This window comes from Oreochromis aureus, linkage group 19 (assembly GCF_013358895.1).
Source record: "Oreochromis aureus strain Israel breed Guangdong linkage group 19, ZZ_aureus, whole genome shotgun sequence".
In the NCBI taxonomy this organism is placed as follows: domain Eukaryota; kingdom Metazoa; phylum Chordata; class Actinopteri; order Cichliformes; family Cichlidae; genus Oreochromis; species Oreochromis aureus.
In genome coordinates this window covers 10,378,299-10,403,974 of record NC_052960.1, presented here as the reverse complement: position 1 = coordinate 10,403,974, position 25,676 = coordinate 10,378,299, and the positions used below count along the sequence as shown (strand labels likewise).

The window sequence follows — 25,676 nt, the reverse complement described above, 5'->3', positions numbered from 1 at the left end:
CAGCTTTTTACTGCTAAGTGCTATTTAAAACATGGAATGTACAGCATTATTAAATCACATTTCATATTAATATGTATATTGAACAAAGACAGTTATGTACGCAATAATTATTAAAACTTCTGACTTGTATTACTGAAAGTAAACCAAAATAAACAACAAAGAAACAGTCACATCAAAGAGTAAATGTAGCTCATGAATCTAATATATTTGATTTAAATGTAGTGTTTTGTGAGTATACATGTGTACAGGTGTTGTTTAGGACTTTTTAGTTGTTGATTCCAACTTTGTGGAGCTTTCGCTGATGGTTGGTGGAGCCTGCAGAACAGAGGAAACAAATGTGCATCATTCATTGTGAGTTACCACGGTCATTTACAAACAAGCTGTGGTTCACTTACGTTTTTCCTGAAAGAGTCCAGCAGTGCTTCACGGGTCTGTCAAAATCAGAAGAAAAACAAAGTTTGATGAAAACATTTCCAAGGATACTTTTGATAACTGTTGATAATAATTTTATTAAAATAACTGAAATAACACAGAATTAACCTGAGAACAACTACAACAATAATGACATTGATTCAGCTGTGGATTTTAGATCATGCACTCCTGCCATGGTGAGACACGCAGAGGGCTTCAAACTTTAAATATATTCAAATGTTATCACAGTGATACAGCAGCATGTAACTAAACTAGGTAGGCCTCTTATCTCTAGAAGTAAATGACTTTACCATTCTGTCCCCCAGGCACGTGGTCAACAAAATCAACAAACCCTAGAAATGAAAAACAAGCATTTAAAAAGAAAACAAGCGATACTTTTAGCAGAACAGATATTGAGTCTGATCAGTTTAATAATTGTGACCATACCTGGAATGCGTTGAGCAGAACAAAAGCGTAGTTCACAGCAAAAGTCACAGCTCCAGCTGTGAGGTCCAGAATAAATGTTGCAAATCCAAAAATCCATGGCAAACCAAAGATTGGAGTCAGAAGAATAACTGATCTCAGGACAGTTTTGGCGGCCTGTATTTCTTTCTCATGAGATTTTTCTCTGCTCCTATGGTCCAGAAGCTTCATGATTACCACCAGCATGGCAAACAAATTGATGAAAACAATTATACCAACTGGAAGAATGAATGTATAGATGGTTCCTTTCAGAATTCCAGAATAAACCAGCCAACATGTTTTCATACTGAAATATGCGTCTTGAGCGCCGCCGTTGTTGGTGAGAAATGTGATGAAAACGATGAGAAAAGGACAAACGTAGCCCAGGATCAACGAGAACCTCAGATAGGTTTTCTTGCCCACTTTGTGAAACAGGAAAACTGCCTGATGAAGGAGCGTGGTGCTCAGGCTCAACATCCAAAAGAACATGGCCAGGTAGCAGAAATGCTTCAGAAGAGCTGAGATTCTACACCAGATTTCTGAAATGCTCTCTGGTTTAGAAGATGCCAGAAAACAGCAATCTGCCACCAGCAAACAAAGAGAAATGTTCACGTGGGCGGTGTGGCGCAAATGTAGAGTATTTGTCTTGACTACTTTGCTCCAGACGATCAGTTCTATCAGGAGGCTGATAACGAGTGACACCACTGACGCAGAAAGTCCAGCGTACGTTATCTCGGTCATGTAAGGGATTTCAATGGGATACCTGGACATCAGAATGGCAAATGAAGTCAGATGATTGCAAGTGCACTCGTCGGGTTTAGAAGCACCCCCCCAGGAACATCCTTCAGCTGTCCAGTTGCTCTGGTTGTAGTTCCATGAGACACATTGCAGACCAACATCGCGAGGCCTTGGTGTGAGCAATGGGAACTTTATTGTAATCTGAAGGTTTTCTTTTCCCCTTTCAGTAGTGGTTGTTGACACAACAATGCTGTTGATGTTGGATGTGTTTGTTGTATTGGGCAAATAGTCCTGCAGGTATTTGAATCCAGCTGTTTTTACGATGCCATTTCCTGAGCTTTGAACAGTGACTGAGGCATTGAACACCGTATTGGTGCATTCATCTTCGCTGCATGTCTGTACATGTAAGTTAGTTTGATCAGAACCATTACTTATGTTTGATATCTCAATTAACTTCTCAACTGACTTCAGATATTTCTCAGCCAGGTTTTGGTTGCTTTCAGTATTCTGTGGATTCCACGAGTTTTCAAGAGACTTATCCAGCAGATTACTAGATGAGGCCAGGAAATGCTAAAAAGAAAGACAAAGGTTTGCAGCTCATATAGCTGTGATGTTCCCATTAAAAATTAATCATAAAAAACGAGTTAGTCTTCTGCAGCTGTTTTATGGTATATGGTTTAAATTATCAATGACTTTGATGATGTAAAAGTTAAATAGTGAGACTGTACTACTAATGTATGTAAGCAGTACTCGAGTGAATAAATACATTGACCAATACTGGAGATTTGTTTCATTGTAACTCTTAAGGATTGTAACTTTAAATACAAGTATTTATACTTATTGATCTTAAAGTTTTAAAGGTTTTTAAATAGTAATCAAAAAGATATTCTTTGGTACTTACGTTACTTGTGGTTGTATCATTTACACTATGGTTTGCCAGAATGGTAGACATGGTGCTGATCACTTCAACTGATGCTTTCAAATTAGGAAACGTGTTAATAGTTAATGGATTTTGAGTGGCATTGGTAAGGTCAGAAAATATTGACTCTGCGTTTTTATCTAATGCCCCAAGTCCAGTGCCAGAAATCTATAACAAGAGCACATATGTATTAGGCAAGCTTAACTGTGTCAGATAACAACTTTAACAAAAACACTACAGTACTTTCCATTTTCCTGTCCTGTAAAAATATCAAAACGGTTGGATAATTTGTTGCTTTATATTAATACGATTACTTTCCTTTCATATGTAAAAAAACAAAATAAAAAACTAAAAAATGATAAGATGATAACCTCAGTTATGAGATTTAGGCTTACTTTTGCATTTTGCAGTATATCATAGAGGTTGAAGTTCACACATCTTGATTCTTCCTTTCCCCAAATCCCCTTTAAGCTGAAAATATTAATTAAAAATATTGAATGTCAAACATAAATTCTAATATATATACTGCTTAAATAATTTTCCTAATCAAAATGCAAACAATTATAGTTTTTGGACAGTAAAAGAAACAGAAGTTTTAATCTAAATACATAAAAATAATTTTAAAAAGAGCTGATACATTATTACATACTACACATGATTGGATATATTCTTACTTGCATTGCCTTGTTCTTTGCCCAGCAGAGTTTGTGCATTTTAAAACTGCAGTAAAATTAGCTTTTGTGTCTTCCCAGTCACCTTCAGCTGCACAGTAGTCATCCTTTGCTGTTTTAGGGAAGAAAATTTCATATAGTTACACAGACAATATCAAAATATAACTTAGAGAAAAATATGTTAAAACTGAATTTGTGTCACAAAAAATATTTCCTGTTAATATTTCCTGTTAAGCATAATATATAAATATTTGATCCTTCAATGAAGTAAGTATTTCCAGAATTTAGTCATGACTGCACAATCCATGCCCAGTTTTACCCAAATGTATTTTACATTGTAGTATAATTCAGTATGTCACACTTACTATATTATTATATACTAATATCGTGCACCCTCTTTCAATTGCAAGGTTTTATATATCAGGATGTAATTAAAAAAAACTTGTCTGGACTATAGCAAGTTCTGAAATTATATCATTACAACCTCAGATAAACAAATGGCCTCACACGCAACTCTAGAAACTTATACAGTACACAGATTAGTTGATGGTTGACTCAGTGACTGAAAGGTGCCCGGGTCCTGTCCCATCACAGGACCTGGACATCACCCCTTCATTGTGCTGACAGTTGGCATGAGCTGTTTGTGATGATATGCTGTGTTTGTTTTTTTGCCAGAACTTCTCCCCTCTGGTCTTCACTTTTCAAAGGACATTGTTCCTGAAGTCTTGTAGTTTGTTCAGTTGCAGTTTTTCAAACCTAAGCTGTGCTGCCATGTTCATTTTTTAGAGACGAAGACCACTCCTGACAGCCTTTACAAAACAAGCCATACTTATTCTTCTTTTTCCAGTTGTATTCTGATTAACTTCAACATTTAACATGCTAACTGAGGCTTATAGAGTCTAAGATCGACTTTGCAAGAATGTGCCCTCCTGGGAAGATTGACAGCTGTTTTTAATATTTTCGACTTCAAATATTTTGCAATGATGGACTTCAAATAGTTTGGAAATGGCCTTATAACCCAGCCCAAGATGGGGAGTAACAGTTGTTGATGTCTTTTTTTTGTTTTGTTTTGTTTTGTTTTTTTGCATTAACACATTACTGAATTCTCCAGACCAGCAAACTGACAAAACATCTGCTTTTACTGAGGCACTCACACTTACTCACAGCCTGTTAATCAAGTGTATTTGATTAGCAGGAAGGGTGTACTTAGCTTTTCACACACTGCTTTTGCAGTTTTTTAAAAATAAATAATGACACAGTGTAATATTCCATATGTTGTAGTTTATCTGAGGTTCTATTTACCAAACTTTTAGAGCTGCAAAGTATTAAAGCAGGATTTAAAAAAATAAAAAATAAAAAATACAAATATAAACAAAACAAAACATAATAACACATGTGTGTCTTACAGATACATATGTGACTTCTTTTTAAACTTGTATATCTTTTATTTTTCATGAAATGAATTAGGAATAGTTTTGGGATATTTAAAATGATTCATTTGACTGTTGTCTTTAAGGTAAGTAATCATTTATAAATGTTTTAGGCAGTTTATGTTAAAATATCAGAAACTGTTGTTGTGAACTGGCACAAATAAATGAAATCAGATTAATTTGTTTGTTGAAAGTTTTATAGCTACTTAGTTCTTTTTTTACTTCATTGTGGGATCATTTGTGGGTAATTATGCATTCAATAATTCCCATTACAAAATACAAAGACATACCGAAAATGATATTGAAGAGCACCTTAGCATTGCTTACATTCCCAAGTCTGTTGGTAAATGTACACACTGTTGTATATTCACTTGTCTTATCATCACAGCGGATTATTTTACTAGTTGTATAAACTAGTATGTTGCCGCCTGCAAGAATTGAATATTCATGTCATGTATTTTCAGAACAATTTTGCACAATAAATATTTTAATTAAAATTATTTGTCAAATAAGACCAAAAAAATTACTTACTCTGAGTTGCTAATTGGCGTTTGCCATCGCATGTGACATTATAAGGTTCAGTACTATTGTTTATCTCACATTTGGCTTTTGCTTGGAGAATATCATTTTCGGTTTTACAGTGTGGAAATGATGGCTCCGTGAAGACGTCAATGTTTGGTAATAGTGCTACATCCAGTTGAGCACTGGCTTTGTTGAATATGTTGACTGCACAGCCTGATGTGGTGCAATTACCCGTTTGGTGGTAGATACATGAGTACTCTCCTAAGAAACAAACACAAGTGGGCTTAAAGCCAGCAGATTTTGTGATTTAGGTTAATGTTCAATTCTGGATTCTTTTCATTCTGTTTGTTTCTGGTCCATAGAGGGGTGGTTTTGAGGAGGGGGGGGGGGGCTTTCACATATGTGTTAAAAGTGAATTTCTTCTCTTTTGCCATCATTGTATCTCCGGTTAATTATTAACAGTACCAATAATAATATAACGGAACAAGCATATATACCATTCCAGAGTTCTGTGACGTTTCTGAGGTTGACTGTACTGTTAGTTCGTGATGACATATCAACTGTTGAAACTGTTCCAGTAGTTATGTCATATTGCCCTTTGCTGTTTATTATTCTCCATTGTGGGTCAGTTTTCAGGTCCTCTTTGGTTGTGCATCTGATCACTTGGTTGGTGGCACCATAAGGCACAGGCATTAGTGGCATCTCTAAGTTGACAAGACCTGTGGAGGAAAAAAAATAATGATGAAATTTCAATCCCTGAAACTAAAAAACCTATCCAGTGCTGTGAACACGACAGATTGAAGGTTTTTGAACAACAGAATAAATCTTAAAATTATTATAAACTAAAACTAGATGAATAAAGTTTGGGGATCTTTGACTTTCATTTTATCTTAATCTTCATCAGAGTAACGATTGCATCCATAACAAAGCTGATTTTACTTTGGTTTTTTTGGTGGACAGAAAATGATGAACATGTAGAACTAAAATGAGATCTAAAAGAAAACGTAACAGAATTTACATTTATTTTTAAAACTCACATGTTGGAAAGAATTTCTTGCATACAGTATACAATGCACCCCTCTGCAGTAAGATTACATTACCTGAAGTCTCCATATTAAGTGAGGCGGACAGAATTTGGCCAATCTTTATTGAATTATTTATCAGAGCTTGTGAATCGATGCTGGAGGCAATGATTATTTTAAAGTCTGCAATGACGCTACCAATCCTTCAAACAAACAAAAAAAAGAAGGATTTTACATTTTTATTAAATAAATGCAAAAACATAATATTTTATTTGTAATTGCACGAATATACCTGAATCTTGTAATGTCTAAAAAGTCAAATCCCCTCAGAGTGCTGTACACTTTTTTCATCTAAGAGGTAACAAAGGATGGAAATAGAGTAAATAACAGTAATTTCTATTTTCAAGGTTAAAAATGATGCTGTATACTTTTAAATACATTTTGAGAAAAAAATTATTACCCGTGTCAACAACCCATCACTGCATTCTGCATATGTAGGGTCTGTTATATCTTTCAAACAATCTACATATTTAGACCCCTGCAGTGTAAGAGACCCTGTGATGGTAACTGTGAGCAAGAAAATGTCATTTTGGGGGATGCTTTTAACCTTGAGGCACATAAATAACAAAATGTGCAAAAACAGTTAAATTGACTTAATACCTGCGGTGTTTGAGACACACTTTGCATCTGCACTTTTATCCAAAGTGCAGTTTGCATTGCCGCAACATTTTAGATTAGACTGACAGAAAGTGTCGTTCCATCTGTAGCCCGGTTTGCATCCACATTCTTTGCTGCCTGTACCATTTGTGCACACTTATAAGGACAAGAGTTATTCAGGGTTAGAGTTAGAGGTTATATAAGTATTTTCTTCAGAAATCACAGCATGATTATGTGGAAGACTGGAAATTAGTTTACCTGTTGTCATTACAGGTGCTTCAACAACTGTATTGTTATATGTAAAACTCTTCAGCATGCTTGTGATATTTTCAGTTGCACTTTTGTCTATTATCAGTTTGGCATAAAGCATTTGTGTTGAGTTATCAGCCTGTGAAAGAAAAGTGATTCCATTTTTTTCTTTTTTAATGTCATGATAAGGTTTAATTTTAAGATCAAAATGTGTAATTGTGTGTAATCAACAAACCTGACAGAAGTTTATGCCCAAGATGTAAAGAAATAAAAAGGTCCACATCCTGTTTTGGGAAACATAAATGATACTTTTAAAAAGCATTTGGAGTACACACCATACTATAATTAAAATCTTCCGCTTCGAAACAAATGAAGGTGATGTATGAAAAAGATTTTCTGTCGCTTTACCTTTCCTGTTTTGCACACAGGAGAGAGGAAAAAAAATATTTGAATATGATGCAGTACAAAGAAATCCACTTATCTCGAAAGAACAGTTGTTTCAAACTGTGCAGGTGTATCTGATAAAGTGTGTGTGTAGCTTGTATCACAGCACTAGCTCTGTAAACAAGTAAGTTCCCCAAAAATTGGATGATGTGTAAAAAGGCGATGCAATGATTGGTAATCATTTGACTAAATATAGTTCAAGTACAACATAAACTTCTCTCTTTTTTTGAGAAAAATATCCCTGCAGCAGGCTACAAAATACTCTAAGAATGAAAAAGAAATGTAGATTTTATGTTGTATGATAGAAATAAATAGTAAAAACAAATCCGCACACAAGAGACAAAGCTGAAATCTAATATAGAACGGCCATTACTGTTGAGCCTGGAATTACAAACCGTTCCATCCATCTTGTCAGGCTATCACACAGAGGAGCTATTCATGCCCACATTCACACCTCCCTCCAGTTTAGAGTATGTTAACCAAACTTGGCTGTCTTTTGAATGTAGGGTGTGGCGTACCCTCTGGCAACTCACGGCATCACAGGGAACTCACGCAAACTCCAGGCAGAAAGCTCCAACAGGCTGGTGACTTAAAACCCAGGACCTTCATGCTTTGAATTGACAGAGTTAACCACTCCACCACTGTGCAATCCAATTTAAAAAGAGATGTGATATAATACTATGTATGGAAATCACTGCTTGGGCTCAAGAACACTTCTGAAAGACTCATGCACATGGCACGGACGACTGGCACATCTGTGATGTCAGGTTTCGGAGTGGTGCGTCTTTTCCAAGGAATATCTGAATCATTACAGCAAGACCATGTCAGACCATATTTTATGTGGTCGTGTACAGTATGGCTCCTAAACTGGCCTGTCCAATGTCCAAATCTTTCACACACTGCAAACATGTGGACCACAAAAGCAAAAAAGGTGATGCGGCACAGCCTTCTTTAACATATTTTTTAAAAAGGTTTTAGATTTTTTAGGTTTTAGGTTATATCATTTATACTCAAGCAAACAAAGCGATTCAGAATCTGAAAACTTTATTAATCCCAGAGGAGGTTTTGCAGTCTCACTTTCTCCAAGATAGTAAGGGCATGATCGAAAACTGCCAATATTAATAGTGTAAAAATGCTCTAATATAAATATCCTGATATATTACACAAAAAAATATTACATATAAAGCTGACATTGAGGTGCTTATCAGACCGACAGCCAGAAATCATACTACCAACATACCCACAAATCAGCGTCAAACTTCAAATACATTTAAAAACAATCCCAAGTTTCAAAACACTATTTTCAATTCATTTTAAATGATACTTTACACACATATCCAAACATTTTTGTGAAAGCGTCACTAACCTGCTGTACAAGATGGTAGACGGACCCATCGGTGCTCAGAAATGATGAACTATCAACTGATGGAGCTCTCCCTACAGCAACTTACAAGGTCGGCAGAAGACTAAAACCTGGTTTCTAGTAATAGGAGTATATGAGGAGTTACTGGCAGAAGTTACTGCAGATACACATGCAAATTAAAAAGACTTATGAAACACTAATTTGACTTTCAAAAACAGAATGAATGATGTTGGTGTCCATAGTTTTAGCATATATTTTCATTTTGAAATTATGCATACAGAAAAACACGCAATGGCATGCTCACTTTAAAGTCTGTTAGTTTTCAGCTTTGCTTTGTGCTGTTGGCTTAGTGTTCATACCTAAATGCTGATAGATAGATGCTCTTATCTATCCATAAAATGTATAATTTACATGAATCAAATGTCTTTGATATGCTGTTTGTTGATAAGGGATTGATAAGTGATCTCAATTATGGAATGGGAATAGCTAAATTCCCCACTCACTCCTGATGCTTTCATATATGAAATCATTTTTTATGATTTTATATATTAAAACCACTTTATTTTTTTTACATCAGTCACATTTGCCTTCAGTTGGGATTGGCATGCAATCCCTCGTTAACCTGTATTATATTTATTCAACATCCAACTTGCTGCTTCACACTAGTGTAGGCATGTGTTAATGTGATGTTTATTTACATGCTTTTGACTGTCTGTCGGAAATTCTTTTGGATTTCTTGGAGTATTTCGTCTTGGACTGAATATACAAATGACAAATGGTGAATTACAAGAGTTTGTCTGAAAATCTAGCAGGAGATAAATTGTGGCCTATGGTTAGCCACACGTAGAAACTAGCCAAATTAATGTTTCACGGGGGATGTACTTCTGATGTTACTTTAGTGGCAAATCAGCACTCTACCAAGCATCTATATTTACTTTTACATTATTTTCATTGCTATATAACCTTTTTGTTGAGGACCCAGAGTACAGAGAAACTGTGTAATGCACAGCTCCTAGTTTTTGGGTCCAAGTTGCACAATCATTAGAGGCCTGAGCTTAAAACAAGGAACTTATTCACTCCAAGCATACAAATCTTCAGTCAAATTATATTTATCAGGAACTGACTTTTCATACACTGGTAGGAATATGTGAATTGTACCCACGTTACAGGAAATGTATTTGGAGAGTCAGGTATCTAACTCTTCTTTTATTTTATTTTTTAAATAAAAACTTTACACATCTCTAATTACTGAACTCCTCACCCTGTATCTAAGGGAGGTGCTGAACTCCACTTGGGGCAGCAATTTGGTCCTGACCCACAGTAAGCACTCTACCATTTTCCAGCTGAGACCTCAAATTTGATTCTCATTCCCACTTACATTCGTGTTGATTCTCATTCCCTCCACTTCACACTCTGATGCAAACCACTACAGTGAGAGCCAGAGGCCACCACCCGATAAAGCTGACAGAACCACATCATCTGAAAAAAGCACAGATGAAATTCTGTCCATAAAATTTATAAACAGAATCAAATGGCAGCCCTGGTGGATGAAAACCACATTGTTCCTGCTGTATCTGAGGTTTGACTAAAGAGTGAACTCTCCTTTCCAGCACCCTGGCATAGACCTTCCCAGGGAGGCTCTGGAGTGTGATCTCCCTGGAGTTGAAGCACACCCTCCAGTTGCACTTCTTCTTCTTTTTTCTTTTTTTTTCTTTTTTTTTCTTTTTTTTTTTAAAACCTGTCCCGTTTGGTTCTTTTGCCATCAGAATTATTGTTTAAAGGGGAAGAAAGATGCCCAATGGATTTACTTTACCAAATGGACCATCCCAGCCTTGCCGTAATGGTCCATTTGATTTACCTTTTATTGTTTATTTTATTTTCACTTGAATTCACGCTGAATACGGGACAGACTTGACTGGGGGAAGGAAAGGGGAGAAAGAAAGAGGGAAAGAAAAACAGCGGGGAAGAGGGACGGGGAAAAAGGGCGAAAAACCAAAAACCAACAGAATAAGCAGACAAAAACATACATATATCGATCGCCTGGATCACCTGTTGAGAAAGAAAGAAGAAAGCAAGCAGAAGAAAACGAGAGTAATAAACATCATCACAATGATCTATGGGAATATGACAGTAAATACTAAATATTAAACATTATTGTGCAGCACGTAAGATCGACAGCGCACAGTGTGCTTTGAGGTAAGAGCCAAAAAGGGTGTAGTTTGTGTGTGATCACCTGTGTGTACACCTGTGAGCATGAACGCGCTTGGTTTTTTTTTTTTGGTTTTTTTTTTTTTTTTAAAGGTTCCTTCATGTAATGATCTGCTAGAGGGTGTGGGGGGCCACTGCCCCGTCCTCCAGGGCATGACGCAGGTATGGAGGAGATCAAAACTCCAGACATCCAGAGGCCCCCAGAACACAAGAGACCAAGGAAGACCAACAGAGGGGCAGCCGCGCCACTATCCCAGAAAGAGCTGAGGAGAGTCCCAGATGAGGGGTCACTCAGCAGCCGCGGAGCAGAAGCCAGGGGGGGTTGCAGTGACGTGCCCGTGAGCTCCGCCAGCAGCCAGCTGTGCCAGAGTGACCGAGCCCCGGGCCGAGAGGCTGAGGGCACCCCGCCTCCGAAGTGGCCCGAGCGAGCCCCAGGCTCCAGGCCCCGATAAGCAGCCGCCAAGGAGTGAGCCGGTATGTACCTGGGCGCCCACCCCCGGACACACAGAACCACCAACGCACCGATGTCTGAGGGCGTCCGCCACCGGCAGGGGAAGTGGTGGGGGGAGATAGGCCTCCAAACCTTGGAGGGCCTGAGATGTCCCCAGAGAGGTGGCGTCTGATACCCAACCTGACATATAGACACAGACATACAGGCACACACAGATACAAACATCCATTCCCACCCTCATGCTCTCATAAGCAATTATTCCACACTCAACCAACGTGGAGACAGACATAAAGAGACGCTGTACACACAATCACTCTCCCCAAGCGTACTCTAAGAACCCGGTCTGGGTACCCTCGCCCCTGGAGGGGGAAACTGCACCCAGACCCAGGTGGTGTTACCCTTTTCCCTGCGGTGGGGAGAAGCAGACCGCCCCGACTCCGTAGCAGCAGGGAGGCCCCACATTCCAGACCCCAGTCGGACGGCCAACTCCTCCTCCCAGCCCCCCCGCTCCAGCAGGCCGCAGAGAACGGGGGTGTGTGAAGACTCCAAACCTCCCTCCATCCGCTCATATGTTGATGCATGTGTGTTCTAAAGTGCATTTAAAACCCAGGAGGGCATGGAGTTACCTGCCAGAGCAGCAGGTAAGCGCATAGCCCCTCCTGCTAGCCCTCAATGTCTACGTGTATTTAAAATTGAGAGGTGGGCAACGACGCCAGTTGCACTTCTTAAAGATTGGACCCCGGTCTGCCAATCCAGAGGGTCCGCCCCGCATCATCTCCACACCATGTTGCAGAGACTTTAGGAACTCAGGGCAAACATCCAAGGGACAAACCTGACATTATCAGTGAAGTAATAAACATACATTCTTAAAAGTCAAGGCAATATCTTCTCAAAGGACATTTTTTTTTACAACCAAACTGGTACTAAAAAATCATCAAGAAGAAAATATCACCATAAAATATTATTACTTTTCTTCCTATGTCAAGCTCCTGCATATCATTTTTCACATATATCAGCATAGACCTGGAAAAACCTTCAAGGAGGGAACTAACAGTAGGCCTGTTACCTTGCTGCAGTTTTTTATACTGTTAGAATACATGTTGCTCTATTTAACATGGCCAAAGTTTAAAATAATGAGGTCAGCAAATGTGCAGGTAATTTTTATGATCCAAATGTGTCAGACAGTTTGAAAACAACCAGTTCATGAGTTTGTTTTTGGGAGGGTGTTTTAGCCAATCTATTTGCTCTGTGGTGTCAAGGTGATGGCAGATATTAATAAAATAATCACTCAGGGACTCAGCTCTGACTATATGCAGTAGACCCACTCAACTGCTGTTTGAGAGGGGTCTCCAGTCACTGAGGATTAACTGGAGAGGCCTAGTATAAGGTAAATAAGGTTTATTTTAAAATGTGAATCAAGTTCTATTGTAATTGAATAATATAATCACATTGAGGTGGAAATGTCCATCAGTGATCATGAAATGAAGCTGACAAGACTTAACAGACTAAGACACTGACAGGTTCAACTGAGTCTTTATAAATAGAATAAAAAAAACTAGTGCTGAAATAAAATTTGTTTAGGATTGACTGCTGCAGGCAATAATGACATCAATAATTCCTGGATGACTATAATTATTTATTTTTCTTCTATATTAAGTATGTTTATACAAAGAGAGCAACAGGGTGTGACTTGAAATATGGGAATGTAGATGAGATATTGCACAATATGGACATCAAGGGCAGGAAGAAAGAGAATAACGTATAAAAAAAAATCCAGTGCACATTGGGTAAGATGTTCTTCCTCTAGTTTCCTGCAATTGGTAGAGAGCATGATCAGAAGATTAGCCACTCCCAAACACTGGACTTACAAATTGGATTTGTATTTTGTGGCTTTTTCTAATTTTTGCTGTCTTGGATTATAACTTCCAAGGATTTGGTTGTTTCCTGCTGGATTATAAGTGATGAATGCACTGAAAAAAAGACCATATTGGATTTACTTAATTCAGTAGTGGAGATTGGTTGCACACAACTGTTTTGCTTTGGCAGAAACTTAAACAACTTAGTTAAATCAACACAACTTATTCATATTCAATAAACCTGTGCATTTTGTGTTGATTAAACGTGACTGAAACATGGTTAGATGAAGTAAGTTGAACTCTTGGAATATTGTAATCATTGACGATTTTGTCAATTTACTCCAAAACTATTCAATAGCTTTTACCCCAATACTACTTGGTCACTTAAATACTACATGTTATCTTCATATTACATAATGTTCAACAAAGTCTATAGTCTGGTTAACATAAAAATTAAATGGATTTACAACAACTACCATCCTCCTATCTTTATCCGAGTTGCAGGGGGGCTGGGGCATAACCCTGAAGTGATAGAGTTAAGAGGCAGGGTACATATACTCTAAGGTATATATACCGAAAAAAGGAAAGGCGGCTGCTCGACTTGACTGAGATGGACTCCTTCCTCAAAACACAATCCAAAGCCGTCGAGATGAAATCACATGCAGTGTCGCAAGATTTAATATTGCTAGATGTGGCTGAGGTTTGTATTTCATCTGCAAGGCCACACAAGCAAGGACACCATCACAGGGCGCAGGATAGTCATGACAAGGACTACAAAGCAGTTAGAGCAGTATGACATAAAGCCCAGTTCACACTTCACATTCTTGTAATTTTATTAACAATAACCAAGAGTATAATCTTTATACATGACAAGTATACATTCTTGTTTTTGTGTGTTACAGAGCAGAGACAGGGTGACATGTTTATTGTACACAAGCAGCCCGCGAAGGGGTTTCAGTGGATGACACAGATGAGGAGTGGGCAGAACGGGACAAAGAAAACGTAAAAACTGAAGCAAGATGTGATCTCGAATCACATTTACAGAAATAAAATCCTCACGCAGGTTTTCTTCTATCCTTTCAGCTGAGAGTTTTCCTTCAGCTCTTTATTGCTAGGTGCTATTTAAGACATGCGATGTACAGCATTATTAAATCACATTTCATATTAATATGTATATAGAACAAAAAAACACAGATATGCATATAACAATTATGACCATTTCTGACTTGTATTACTGAAAATAAACAACAAGAAACAGTCACATCAAAGAGTAAATGTAGCTCATGAATCTATTACATTTGATTTAAATGTAGTGTTTTGTGAGTATACATGTGTACAGGTGTTGTTTAGGACTTTTTAGTTGTTGTTTCCAACTTTGTGGAGCTTTCGCTGATGGTTGGTGGAGCCTGCAGAACAGAGGAAAAAGATGTGAGTCATTCATCATCAGTCACTGTGGTCATTTACAAACAAGCTGTGGTTCACTTACTTTTTTCCTGAAAGAATTCCGCAGTGCTTCACGGGTCTGTCAAAATCAGAAGAAAAACAACATTTAATGAAAAAATTTCCAAGGATATTTTTGATAACTGTTGATAATAATTTCATTAAAATAACTGAAATGACACAGAATAAACCTGAGAACAACTACAACAATAATGACATTGATTCAGCTGTGGATTTTAGATCATGCGTTCCTGCCATTGGCTTCAAACTTTAAATATATTCAAATGTTATCACAGTGATACAGCAGCATGTAACTAAACTAGGTAGGCCTCTTATCTCTAGAAGTAAATGACTTTACCATTCTGTCCCCCAGGCACGTGGTCAACAAAATCAACAAACCCTAGAAATGAAAAACAAGCATTTAAAAAGAAAACAAGCGATACTTTTAGCAGAACAGATATTGAGTCTGATCAGTTTAATAATTGTGACCATACCTGGAATGCGTTGAGCAGAACAAAAGCGTAGTTCACAGCTAAAGTCACAGCTCCAGCTGTGAGGTCCAGACTAAATGTTGCAAATCCAAAAATCCATGGCAAACCAAAGATTGGAGTCAGAAGAATAACTGATCTCAGGACAGTTTTGGCAGCCTGTATTTCTTTCTCATGAGATTTTTCTGTGATCTTATGGTCCAGAAGCTTCATGATTACCACTACCATGGCAAACAAATTGATGAAAACAATTATACCAACTGGAAGAATGAATGTATAGATGGTTCCTTTCAGAATTCCAGAATAAACCAGCCAACATGTTTTCGTACTGAAATACACGCCTTTAGCGCCGGCGTTGTTGGTGAGAAATGTGATGAAAACGATGAGAAAAGGACAAACGTAGCCCAGGATCAACGAGAACCTCAGATAGGTTTTCTTGCCCACTTTGTGAAACAGGAAAACTGCCTGATGAAGGAGCGTGGTGCTCAGGCTCAACATCCAAAAGAACATGGCCAGGTAGCAGAAATGCTTCAGAAGAGCTGAGATTCTACACCAGATTTCTGAAATGCTCTCTGGTTTAGAAGATGCCAGAAAACAGCAATCTGCCACCAGCAAACAAAGAGAAATGTTCACGTGGGCGGTGTGGCGCAAATGTAGAGTATTTGTCTTGACTACTTTGCTCCAGACGATCAGTTCTATCAGGAGGCTGATAACGAGTGACACCACTGACACAGAAAGTCCAGCGTACGTTATCTCGGTCATGTAAGGGATTTCAATGGGATACCTGGACATCAGAATGGCAAATGAAGTCAGATGATTGCAAATGCACTCGTCGGGTTTAGAAGCACCCCCCCAGACACATCCTTCATCTGTCCATTTGCTCTGGTTGTAGTTCCATGAGACACATTGCAGACTAACATCGCGAGGCCTTGGTGTGAGCAATGGGAACTTTATTGTAATCTTAAGGTTTTCTTTTCCCCCTTCAGTAGTGGTTGTTGACACAACAATACTGTTGATGTCAGATGTGTTTGTTGTATTGGGCAAATATTCCTGCAGGTATTTGAATCCAGCTGTTTTTACAGTGCCATTTCCTGAGCTTTTAACAGTGACTGTGGCATCGAACACCGTATTGGTGCATGTTTTTCCACTGCATGTGCCTATATTTATATTACTTGGATTTGAACCATTACTTATGTTTGATATCGCAATTAACTTCTCAACTGTCCACAGATATTTCTCAGCCAGGGTTTGGTTGCTTTGAGGATTTGGTGTTTTCCACGAGTTTCCAAGAGACCCATCCAACAGATTACTAGATGAGGCCAGGAAATTCTGAAAAGAACGACAAAGGTTTGTTGGTGATATAACTATGATGTTAAAAATGTATCATAAAAAACTGAACTAGTGAAAGTTTGGCACATGCGGCTTTTTATCTGCTTCACTAGCTGGTCATTGTCCCTCCATTCCTGTGAATAAGCCACTGTCAAAACTAGTAACTGTAGATACATTTACCGAACAATGGCTAGGGTGGTGACATTTCCTGTGGCTTCTTCAGAATAAAAGGGACAGGGTTGCTCATCATTTGAACTCTTTTAATCTGACGTAACAGCAGCAGGAAATTCTTGATTTGCATTAGCAATGAACTTGGTGTACAAGTTAATTATAAATAGTAAAACTGAACTGCTGCTGTATTCAAAAAAGACGAGTGAATAAATACATTGGAGATTTGTTTCCTTGTAACTCTTAAAGATTCAAACTTTAAGTACAAGTATACTTATTCATTTTAATATTTTTTAAAGTTTTTAAATAATAATAAATATAAAGATTCTTTGATACTTACTGTAGTCGTGGTTGCATTGTCTACAGTTTGCAGTTTGTTACTCATGGTGGTGAGTACCTCAACTGATGCATTCACATTAGCAAAAGTGTTTATACGTCCTGAATTTTGAGTGACATTGTTAAGGTTAGAAAATATTGTTTCTGCATTTTTATCTAGTGACCCAAGTCCAATGTCAGAAATCTGTAACAAGAGCACATACGTATTAGTCAAGTCTAACTGAATCAGCTAAAGCGGTTTTGACAAAAAGATGAACGACTTTCCTTTTTTCTGTTGTGTAAAAATCTCATAACAGTTGGAGAATTTGTTGCTGTATTAAGTTTGAGATTATTAAGTTACTTTCCTATCATATGGAAACAATTTCTTAACATCAATTATGAAACTTAAGCTTACTTACTACTGCATTTTGCAGTACGGTGTACAGGTCTGAGTTCACACATCCTGACACCTCATCTTCCCATTTTTCGCTTAGGCTGAAAATATTAATTTTAATAATATCTTAACAAATTTCACAAATAAATGTTCATTTATGAACTGCTCAAATAATGTTCCCAGTTACAAATGCAAACAATCATTGTTTGGGCAACTGAGCCATTTTAATATAAAAAAATAAATAAAAATAGTCAAACAAATAACAAATAACTGATACATTATTACATAATAAATATGATCAGCAGTTGGATTCTTACTTGCATTTCCTTGTTCTTAGTCCAGCAGAGTTTGTGCATTTTAAGACTGAAGTGAAACCAAGTTTGGTGTCTCCCCAGTCACCCTCAGCCGGACAGAATTTTTCACCTGCTGTTTTGACAAATAAAATTTCATACATTAACTAAGACAATATCAAAAGTTAATTTAGAGAATGATGTGTTCAAATGAGTTTCTCTTGCAGAAATTATATTCTATAATGCATCATAAATATTTGGCTCTCTCATCTGTGAAGTAATCAATATAGCCTACATTCATTCATGATTCTAAAACAATGGGCTGCTCTCATATTTCTATATTTTATCTTCATTTTATTTTACATTGTAGTATATTTGAGTATGTGACTATTACGATATCATCATTACTATAAACTATTATAGTCATGGTAAAAAGAAAGTGCACCCTCTTTCACTTCAAAGGTTTTTATATATCACAACAATATAAAATAAATCCTCTGTATGCAGATTCAAAAACAATTTAACTACAACCTCAGATACACAGAAATGTATTAAATTTATATTCTGTCATTATTTATGTAACAAAATCAGAGTTAAATGTCTCCACCCCATTATGTACACCACATGATTCAGTAGCTTATAGAGCCACCTTTAGCAGCATGTGTGTCTTACAGCTACAAATATCACTCTTTTTATTTCTATTTCTTTTAATTTCATTGTAATTAATTAGGAATACATTTTGGGGCATTTAAAATGGCAATTTATTGGACTATCCTTATTAAGGTAAGTAGTTATTTATAAATATTTTGTTTGGTTTATCTTAAAATATCAGCAACTTCAGACAAGTGTTGTGAACTGGCACTTTTTGAATAAAATTAAATCAGATGAATTTGTTTTCATTTATGTCTGCCAAAGACAAGAACTTTGTTGTAGGTTTTTGTTTTAGCTCCTATGTGGGATTGTTTGTGGGCATTTATTCGTTTAATCCTTATTACAAAATACAACAACTTACCGGCAATGACGTTGAAGGGCACCGAAGCACTTTTATTTTGCCCAAGTCTGTTTGTAAATATACACGATGCTGTAATTTGATTGTTGTTCTTTGTACCACAGCTGATAATTTTTTGAGCTGTATAAATTTGTGTTTTGTCACCTGCAAGAATGATACATTCATGTCATGGATTTTCATAACAATTGGAAAATAAATATTTTTAACTAAAATTATTTGGCAAATAAGAAAAGAAAAGAAAAGAAAAGAAAAGAAAAGAAAAGAAAAAATATGCTTACCCGAAGTTGTTGAATAATCTTTGAGGCCGTCACCATTCCATGTGACATTATAAGGTTCAGTGCTATTATTTATGTCACACTGGGCTGCTACTTGGAGAACATCACCTTCAGTTTTGCAGCGTGGAAATGATGGCACAGTGAAGACAGCAATGTCGGGCTTTAGAGCTACATCCAGTACAGCACTGCCTTTGTGTTCTATGTTGATTGTACATGTCAGATTGTCTTTGTAACTGGTTTTTGTTTGTTGGTAGAGACACAAGTACGTTCCTAGGAAAAAAAACAAAAACAAAAACAGTGTTAAAGCCGGTACATGTAGGAATCAGATTAGATAATTAAAAATGTTTAATCCAGATAGTTGAGTTTTTCAGCTCACAGTACCAAACTATTTAACCGTTTAAAGCCTGAACAATTCCCAGAAAAAACATGAAAAGAAATATTTATTGAACCTTCTGACATAGATAAATAAATATTAAATTGCATATACAAGTTTTAATTTGTATCACATTCGAAATAAAAAAAAAAATCTTTATTTCTTTTTTAAATTGCTTAAACATGTCTTGTACAATTTATTTAGTTTTTTTTTCTGGATGGGTTTACACTAATTACATAGAAGTCTCAAAATCTCACATACAAACATACCTTTCCAGAGTTCTGTCACTTCTTTGAGCTGGATTTTACTCTCTGTTTTTGATAATATTGTGACAGTTGAAACTGTTCCATTAGTTATTTCATATTCCCCATTGGTGTTTGTTATACTCCACTGTGGTGTAGTTCCAAGGTCCTCCTCTGCTATGCATGTGATGTTTTGGTCAGTGGCCGCATACGGGATAGGCATGTTGTTTGGCATTATTAAGCGGACAACACCTACAGAGAAAAAACAATAATAGTGAACTGGCATGGAAACCACGTACATCTGGTATGTCATATGGAAATACTGCCACCTGGCGGCCAGTCATTGAAACTTGAAAACATTTACAGTTCCATGAACGCCATAGGTTGAATAGTACTGTACCGGAGCTACGGATAAACAATCGTTAAAGCATATCACTATAAACTAAAACCAGAGAGGGAGAGATTTGTGTTTCACTCATATTTTCTTAATCTTTATCAGAATAATATGATTGTATCCATAGCATTGTTGACCTCAGATTATCATTTTATAATAGAAACAAAGAAATAAAATTGGGATTTCAGCGGGCAACGTTTTGCGAATTTTGAAAGGTTATTTAGCTGATCCGGTCCTTTAAATAAGAATGTTAGTCACAATTTACACAGTGGAAAAAATTTGTATAATATGCATAAAATTTCATGGCAGTCCATCCAGTAGTTGTTGAGATATGTCAGTCTGACATGTTGGTGGAGAATGATACTCAAGGAGCGCTAAAATGATATCTAAAACACAATCTAACAGAATTTGTATACAATTTAAGAGGAAAAAAAAACTTCCGTCCAGGTTGGGATTCATTTCTAATATGTGCGCCCTCCACAGGTAGATTACATTACCTGCAGTCTCCATATCAAGTGAGGCTGACAGACTTCGGCTGATGGCTTCTGAATTGTTAATCAGAGTTTGTGAATTGACGGTGGAAGCGACGCTCATTATAAAATCTACGTAGAGGCTTCCGAGCCTTCAATAAAAAACGAAGACAGATTTTAGTCACACATGTAAAATACATTTACCGAAACATTTTATTTGTAATTGCACGAATATACCTGAATCCTGTAATGGTTAAAAAGTCAAATCCCCTCAGAGTGCTGTACACTGTTTTCATCTAAGAGGTATGGAAAGAGAGTAAATAATAGTGTTCTTATTTATTATAAATAAAGACATTGTATATTTTTAAATGACTGTTTATTACCTGTGTCGTCAAGTTATTTCTGCAGCTTATATATTCTTTAGTTTGTATGCCTTTCAAACAGTTTTCATGGTCGTTTGCCTTTGCAATTTTCAAAGATCCTGTGATGGTAACTGTGAGCAAGAAAATGTCAGTTTTTTTTTTAATGCTTTCAACCTTGATGCACACAAATTAGATACATTTAAATATAGATATAGATATAGATATAGATATATACATATATTATATATAAATATATATAAATACCTGTGGTGTTTAGGACACACTTTGCGTCTGCACTATTCAAAGTACAGTTTGCATCGCCACAACATTTTGGATTAGACTGACAGAAAGTATCGCTCCATCTGTGGCCCGGTTTGCAATGACATACCTTCCCGCCTGGACCATTTGTGCACACTTATAAGGACAAGAGTTATGCAGGGTTAGAATTAGAGGTTAAATAAGTATTTTCTTCATAAATCACAGCATGGTGTATGTGGAAGACTGAAAATGAGTTTACCTGTTGTCATTACAGGTGCTTCAACAACTGTATTGTTATATGTAAAACTCTTCAGCATGTTTGTGATATTTACAATTGCACTTTTGTCTATTATCAGTTTGGCATAAAGCATTTGTGTTGAGTTATCAGCCTGTGAAAGAAAAGTGATTCCATCTTTTTTCTTTTTTAATGCCATGATAAGGTTGAATTTTAAGATCAAACTGTGCATTTGCGTGTAATCAACAAACCTGACAGACGTTTATGCCCAAGATGTAAAGAAATAAAAAGGTCCACATCCTGTTTAGGGAAAAATAAATGACATTTTTTTAAAAGCTTTTGGCAAACAATAGCATTTATTAATTATAAATACGATAATTAAAATGTTGCACTTCCATGCAAAACCAAGCCAACATCTGCAAAAATGCTGCCTTTGCAAAATTTATAATGGTAATATGATTAAAGAGATGATAGAGATCATTAATGAAGGAAAGAGTGAGGCCATTTTTGCATGAAGAGTGGAGCAGAGTCAGAATCAGAATACTTTACTAATCCCAGAGGAAACTTTGTGGTCATAGTTGCTCCAAAACAAGGACAGCAGTGAAAATGATCAAGATTAAAAAATACAATATATTAAAGATAGCTCCAATACAAATCACTCTAACATCTAAAAATCCTGAAATTTTAAAAAGTTGAAATTGAGGTGCCCCTCTTATCATACTGACTACCAGGGCTCATACCAACAATCTAATACCACCTGAGCCACAGCCACCCACAAACCAGGATCAGATTTCAAATACATATTTTCAAAATTCCAAGTTTAAAAACACTATTTCCAGCCGAATTAGTTTAAATGGTTTTGGAGTATATTTGGACTGGGAGAATACACAAAGGATAAAAGCTGGATTTATAGGAGATAAATTCTGGCATTCACTTAGTTACATGTAGCAACTAGCCAGTGGATGGCCATTAATTTTTCTACACATATTAATGTCTTACCCTAATAATTTTTTTTTTGTTTGAACTATGAACTCCTCCACAGGTCTTTATATGTCAATATCAGGTTGGTTGCCATTTCCCGTTTACCAGTGATATGGTAAATGGCCTGTATTTGTATAGCGCTTTACTTAGTCCCTATGGACCCCAAAGCGCTTTACACTACATTCAGTCATCCACCCATTCACACACTGGTGATGGCAAGCTACATTACAGCCACAGCTGCCCTGGGGCGCACTGACAGAGGCGAGGCTGCCGGACACTGGCGCCACCGGGCCCTCTGACCACCACCAGTAGGCAACGGGTGAAGTGTCTTGCCCAAGGACACAACGACCAAGATTGTCAGAGCCAGGGCTCGAACCGGCAGCCTTCTGATTACAAGACGAACTGCCAACTCTTGAGCCACGATCGCCCCAGTGATATGTCCTTATTTGACACAAATCCCAACTTTCAGAGTAAAAACATCTTTGAGCATAAACTAATGAATTAAAGGGCTTTTTAGTAAATTAACTGTCCAATCCCTTCTTAAAGTATTATTACATGTATTATCTGTTGAATAATTAATTGAACGGTCAATTTTCCTTGTGAATTTGTTGTACACCACCTTATCAAAGACCAGTGAGTACTGCATATATCTTAAAGCCAACTCTTTTCACATGACTGCAATGGCAAATCAGCCCTATACCAAGCATCTATATTTACCCTTTACAGTTTTTTACATAACCTTTATGTGCTAACAGACCGTATTATACAAACCTTGTGTTGAGGACCCAGCGTACAGAGAAGCTCTGTAATGCAGAACTTTTATAGGTCCCATTTGGATAATTATTAGTGGTCTGACCTTAAAACAAAGAACTCATTTGCTCTAAGTATATTACGAATACAAATGTTTAATCAAATCAGGAAAATCATAAATACTGAAATTTTTACTAACCTGGTGTTCAGGATGGTAGAAGGACCCATCAGAGCCCCAAAGTGATGGAGGTGCACCAGGTGGAGGAATCCGTACAGCTGCTCACAAGGAAATGGTCAACAGAAGACTGAAGTATTTTTTAACGTGACAGCAGTAGATGACCAGTTACCTGTAGAGGTTACTGCAGATAGACATGCAAAGTAAAAAGGCTGTCATGTACCACTAATTTGACTATCAAAAACAGAGACTGAATGATGTTTGTGTGTAATATGGTTTTCATTTTTGAAACTATGTGTACAGAAAAGTGCAGTGTCACCTGAATAACTCCACACTACAGCAAAGTGTAGTTTATTTATTAGATATGAGGCATAATTTTTATGACGCCATATATGAAAAGGACAATTTTTATATCACTGATGTTTGCCTTCATACTGTACTATATTGTTTATTCAATTCAACTTGGTGCTTCAGAGTAACTTAAGCATGTGTTAATGTGAGGTTTATATACATGCTTTTGACTGTAAGTCGGAATTTGTTTGGGTTTCTTGGAGTATTTCGTCTTGGACTGGGAAAATACACAAAGGATAAAAGCTGGATTTATAGGAGATAAACTGTTGCATTCACTTAGCTACACGTAGCAACTAGCCAGCGGATGGCCATTCATTTTTCTACACATATTAATGTCTCACCCTAATGATTTTTCCCACTAATTTTTTTGTTTGTTTGTTTGACTCTGAACTCCTCCACAGGTCCTTATATGTCAATATCAGGTTGGTTGCCATTTCCAGTTTACCAATGATATGTCCTTATTTGACACAAATCCCAACTCTCAAAGTAAAAACATCTTTGAGCATAAACTGATGAACTTAAGTACGTTTTAGTAAATTAACTGTCCAATCCCTTCTTAACGTATTATTGCATGTATTGTGTTGAATAATTGATTGAATTGTTAATTTTCCTTCTGAATTTGTTGTACACCACCTTATCATTGAAGACCAGTGAGTACTGCATATATCTCAAAGCCAACTCTTTTCACATGACTGCAATGGCAAATCAGCCCTATACCAAGTATCTATATTTGCCCTTTACAGTTTTTTACATAACCTTTATGTGCTAACAGACCTTATTATACAAACCATGTGTTGAGGACTGAGCGTACAGAGAAGCTCTGTAATGCAGAACTTTTATGGGTCCCTTTTGGATAATCATTAGTTGTCTGACCTTAAAACAAAGAACTCATTTGCTCTAAGTATTATATGAACACAAATGTTTAGTCAAATGAGATTTAGGAGCAACTGACAACTCTTTCTAGGCAGGGTGAACTGATAGAGAGTTCATAGCTAAACATATATTACACAAAATCTATTTGGAGAGTTATGGTATCTAACTCTTATTGTTTGTTTTTGAATAATTAGCCTCACATTTGATTTTTGTATTAAACATACACAGTGACTTGACATAGCATTCAATTATATTTTCACAGGTGATTTGATATAAATGAGTTCAGCTGAGTTCAATTCCACCATCAGGCCGGGGTCTTTCTCTGTGGTGTTTGAGTGGGTTCTCCCCGGTACTTCGGCTGCCTCCCAAAGACATGCAGTTGGTGGGGTTAGGTTAATTGGAAACACTAAATTGCCCATAGGTGTGAATACGGGAGTGAATGTGAGTGTGATTGGTTGTCTCTATGTGGTAACCCTGCGACAGACTGGCGACCTGTCCAGGGTGTGCCCTGCCTCTGATGATAACACTGTAGTAATAGTGTAATAATATATTTCTAAAATAATATCTTCATTCATCAACTTAACAATCTGGATATTATTTAAATCGATGACTTATCAGTTGGTTAAAAGAAAAAAGATAGTATTGGCAAAATAGGAGGTGAAACTTCCTTGTTTATCTTTAAAAAAGGACATCCAGAATAAAAGCTGCTTTCTCCCAAACTTGATATGAACATGCAAAACATTTCTTTTAGTTTGAATGTTGTAGAGAAGTCTAAATCTAACCAGCAACAACTGAAAACATGTGCATGAAGGGAGACTCAAAGTTTAAAAAAATAAATAAAATAGCGCATTCAAAATGTACAAGAGTAAAAAGTGTCTAAAAGCTTAAATGATCATATTCTGTGACTTGAATACATGATTGGAATGTAGATCTTTACATTAACAGCATTTTAATGATGTAACTAGCCGGAAAATAGCTCATATATTTAAATCCTAATACTGTTGGTGTTTTTCTGTCCAATTACTTATTATATACATTGTATGGTGCATGCAAGTTAAGAAAAAATCAAATTGCTTTAAGGAAAGTACGACTCAGTACGAT

The 25,676-nt window shown here is 36.8% G+C and overlaps 2 protein-coding genes across 3 annotated transcripts; both read right to left on the bottom strand.

The window, feature by feature from the left end:
- Window positions 1-124: 124 nt before the first annotated feature.
- Window positions 125-8,986, bottom strand: LOC116318163 (adhesion G protein-coupled receptor F5-like). Of its 2 annotated transcripts, XM_039602996.1 has the most exons (17): window positions 8,892-8,986; window positions 7,317-7,365; window positions 7,091-7,220; window positions 6,836-6,988; window positions 6,636-6,742; window positions 6,468-6,526; window positions 6,254-6,378; window positions 5,651-5,872; window positions 5,163-5,414; window positions 4,922-5,059; window positions 3,205-3,313; window positions 2,926-3,001; window positions 2,513-2,698; window positions 859-2,181; window positions 723-764; window positions 396-431; window positions 125-315 (listed from the first exon to the last, which is right to left on the bottom strand). In XM_039602996.1, the coding sequence occupies exons 1-17, from the start codon at window positions 8,918-8,920 to the stop codon at window positions 256-258; spliced, it is 3,096 nt and encodes a 1,031-aa protein (XP_039458930.1). In that variant the 5' UTR covers window positions 8,921-8,986; the 3' UTR covers window positions 125-255. The 2 variants fall into 2 exon arrangements, with proteins under 2 accessions (XP_039458930.1, XP_031592969.2); XM_031737109.2 differs by lacking the exons at window positions 6,254-6,378; window positions 6,468-6,526; window positions 6,636-6,742.
- A 5,225-nt stretch (window positions 8,987-14,211) lies between these two features.
- LOC116318179 (adhesion G protein-coupled receptor F5-like) lies at window positions 14,212-23,461 on the bottom strand. The gene is made up of 17 exons (XM_031737129.2): window positions 23,376-23,461; window positions 21,697-21,745; window positions 21,470-21,599; window positions 21,217-21,366; window positions 20,974-21,083; window positions 20,828-20,886; window positions 20,618-20,742; window positions 19,754-19,978; window positions 19,115-19,381; window positions 18,840-18,980; window positions 17,855-17,963; window positions 17,563-17,638; window positions 17,169-17,348; window positions 15,338-16,660; window positions 15,202-15,243; window positions 14,890-14,925; window positions 14,212-14,809 (listed from the first exon to the last, which is right to left on the bottom strand). The coding sequence occupies exons 1-17, from the start codon at window positions 23,402-23,404 to the stop codon at window positions 14,750-14,752; spliced, it is 3,111 nt and encodes a 1,036-aa protein (XP_031592989.2). The 5' UTR covers window positions 23,405-23,461; the 3' UTR covers window positions 14,212-14,749.
- Window positions 23,462-25,676: the final 2,215 nt, after the last annotated feature.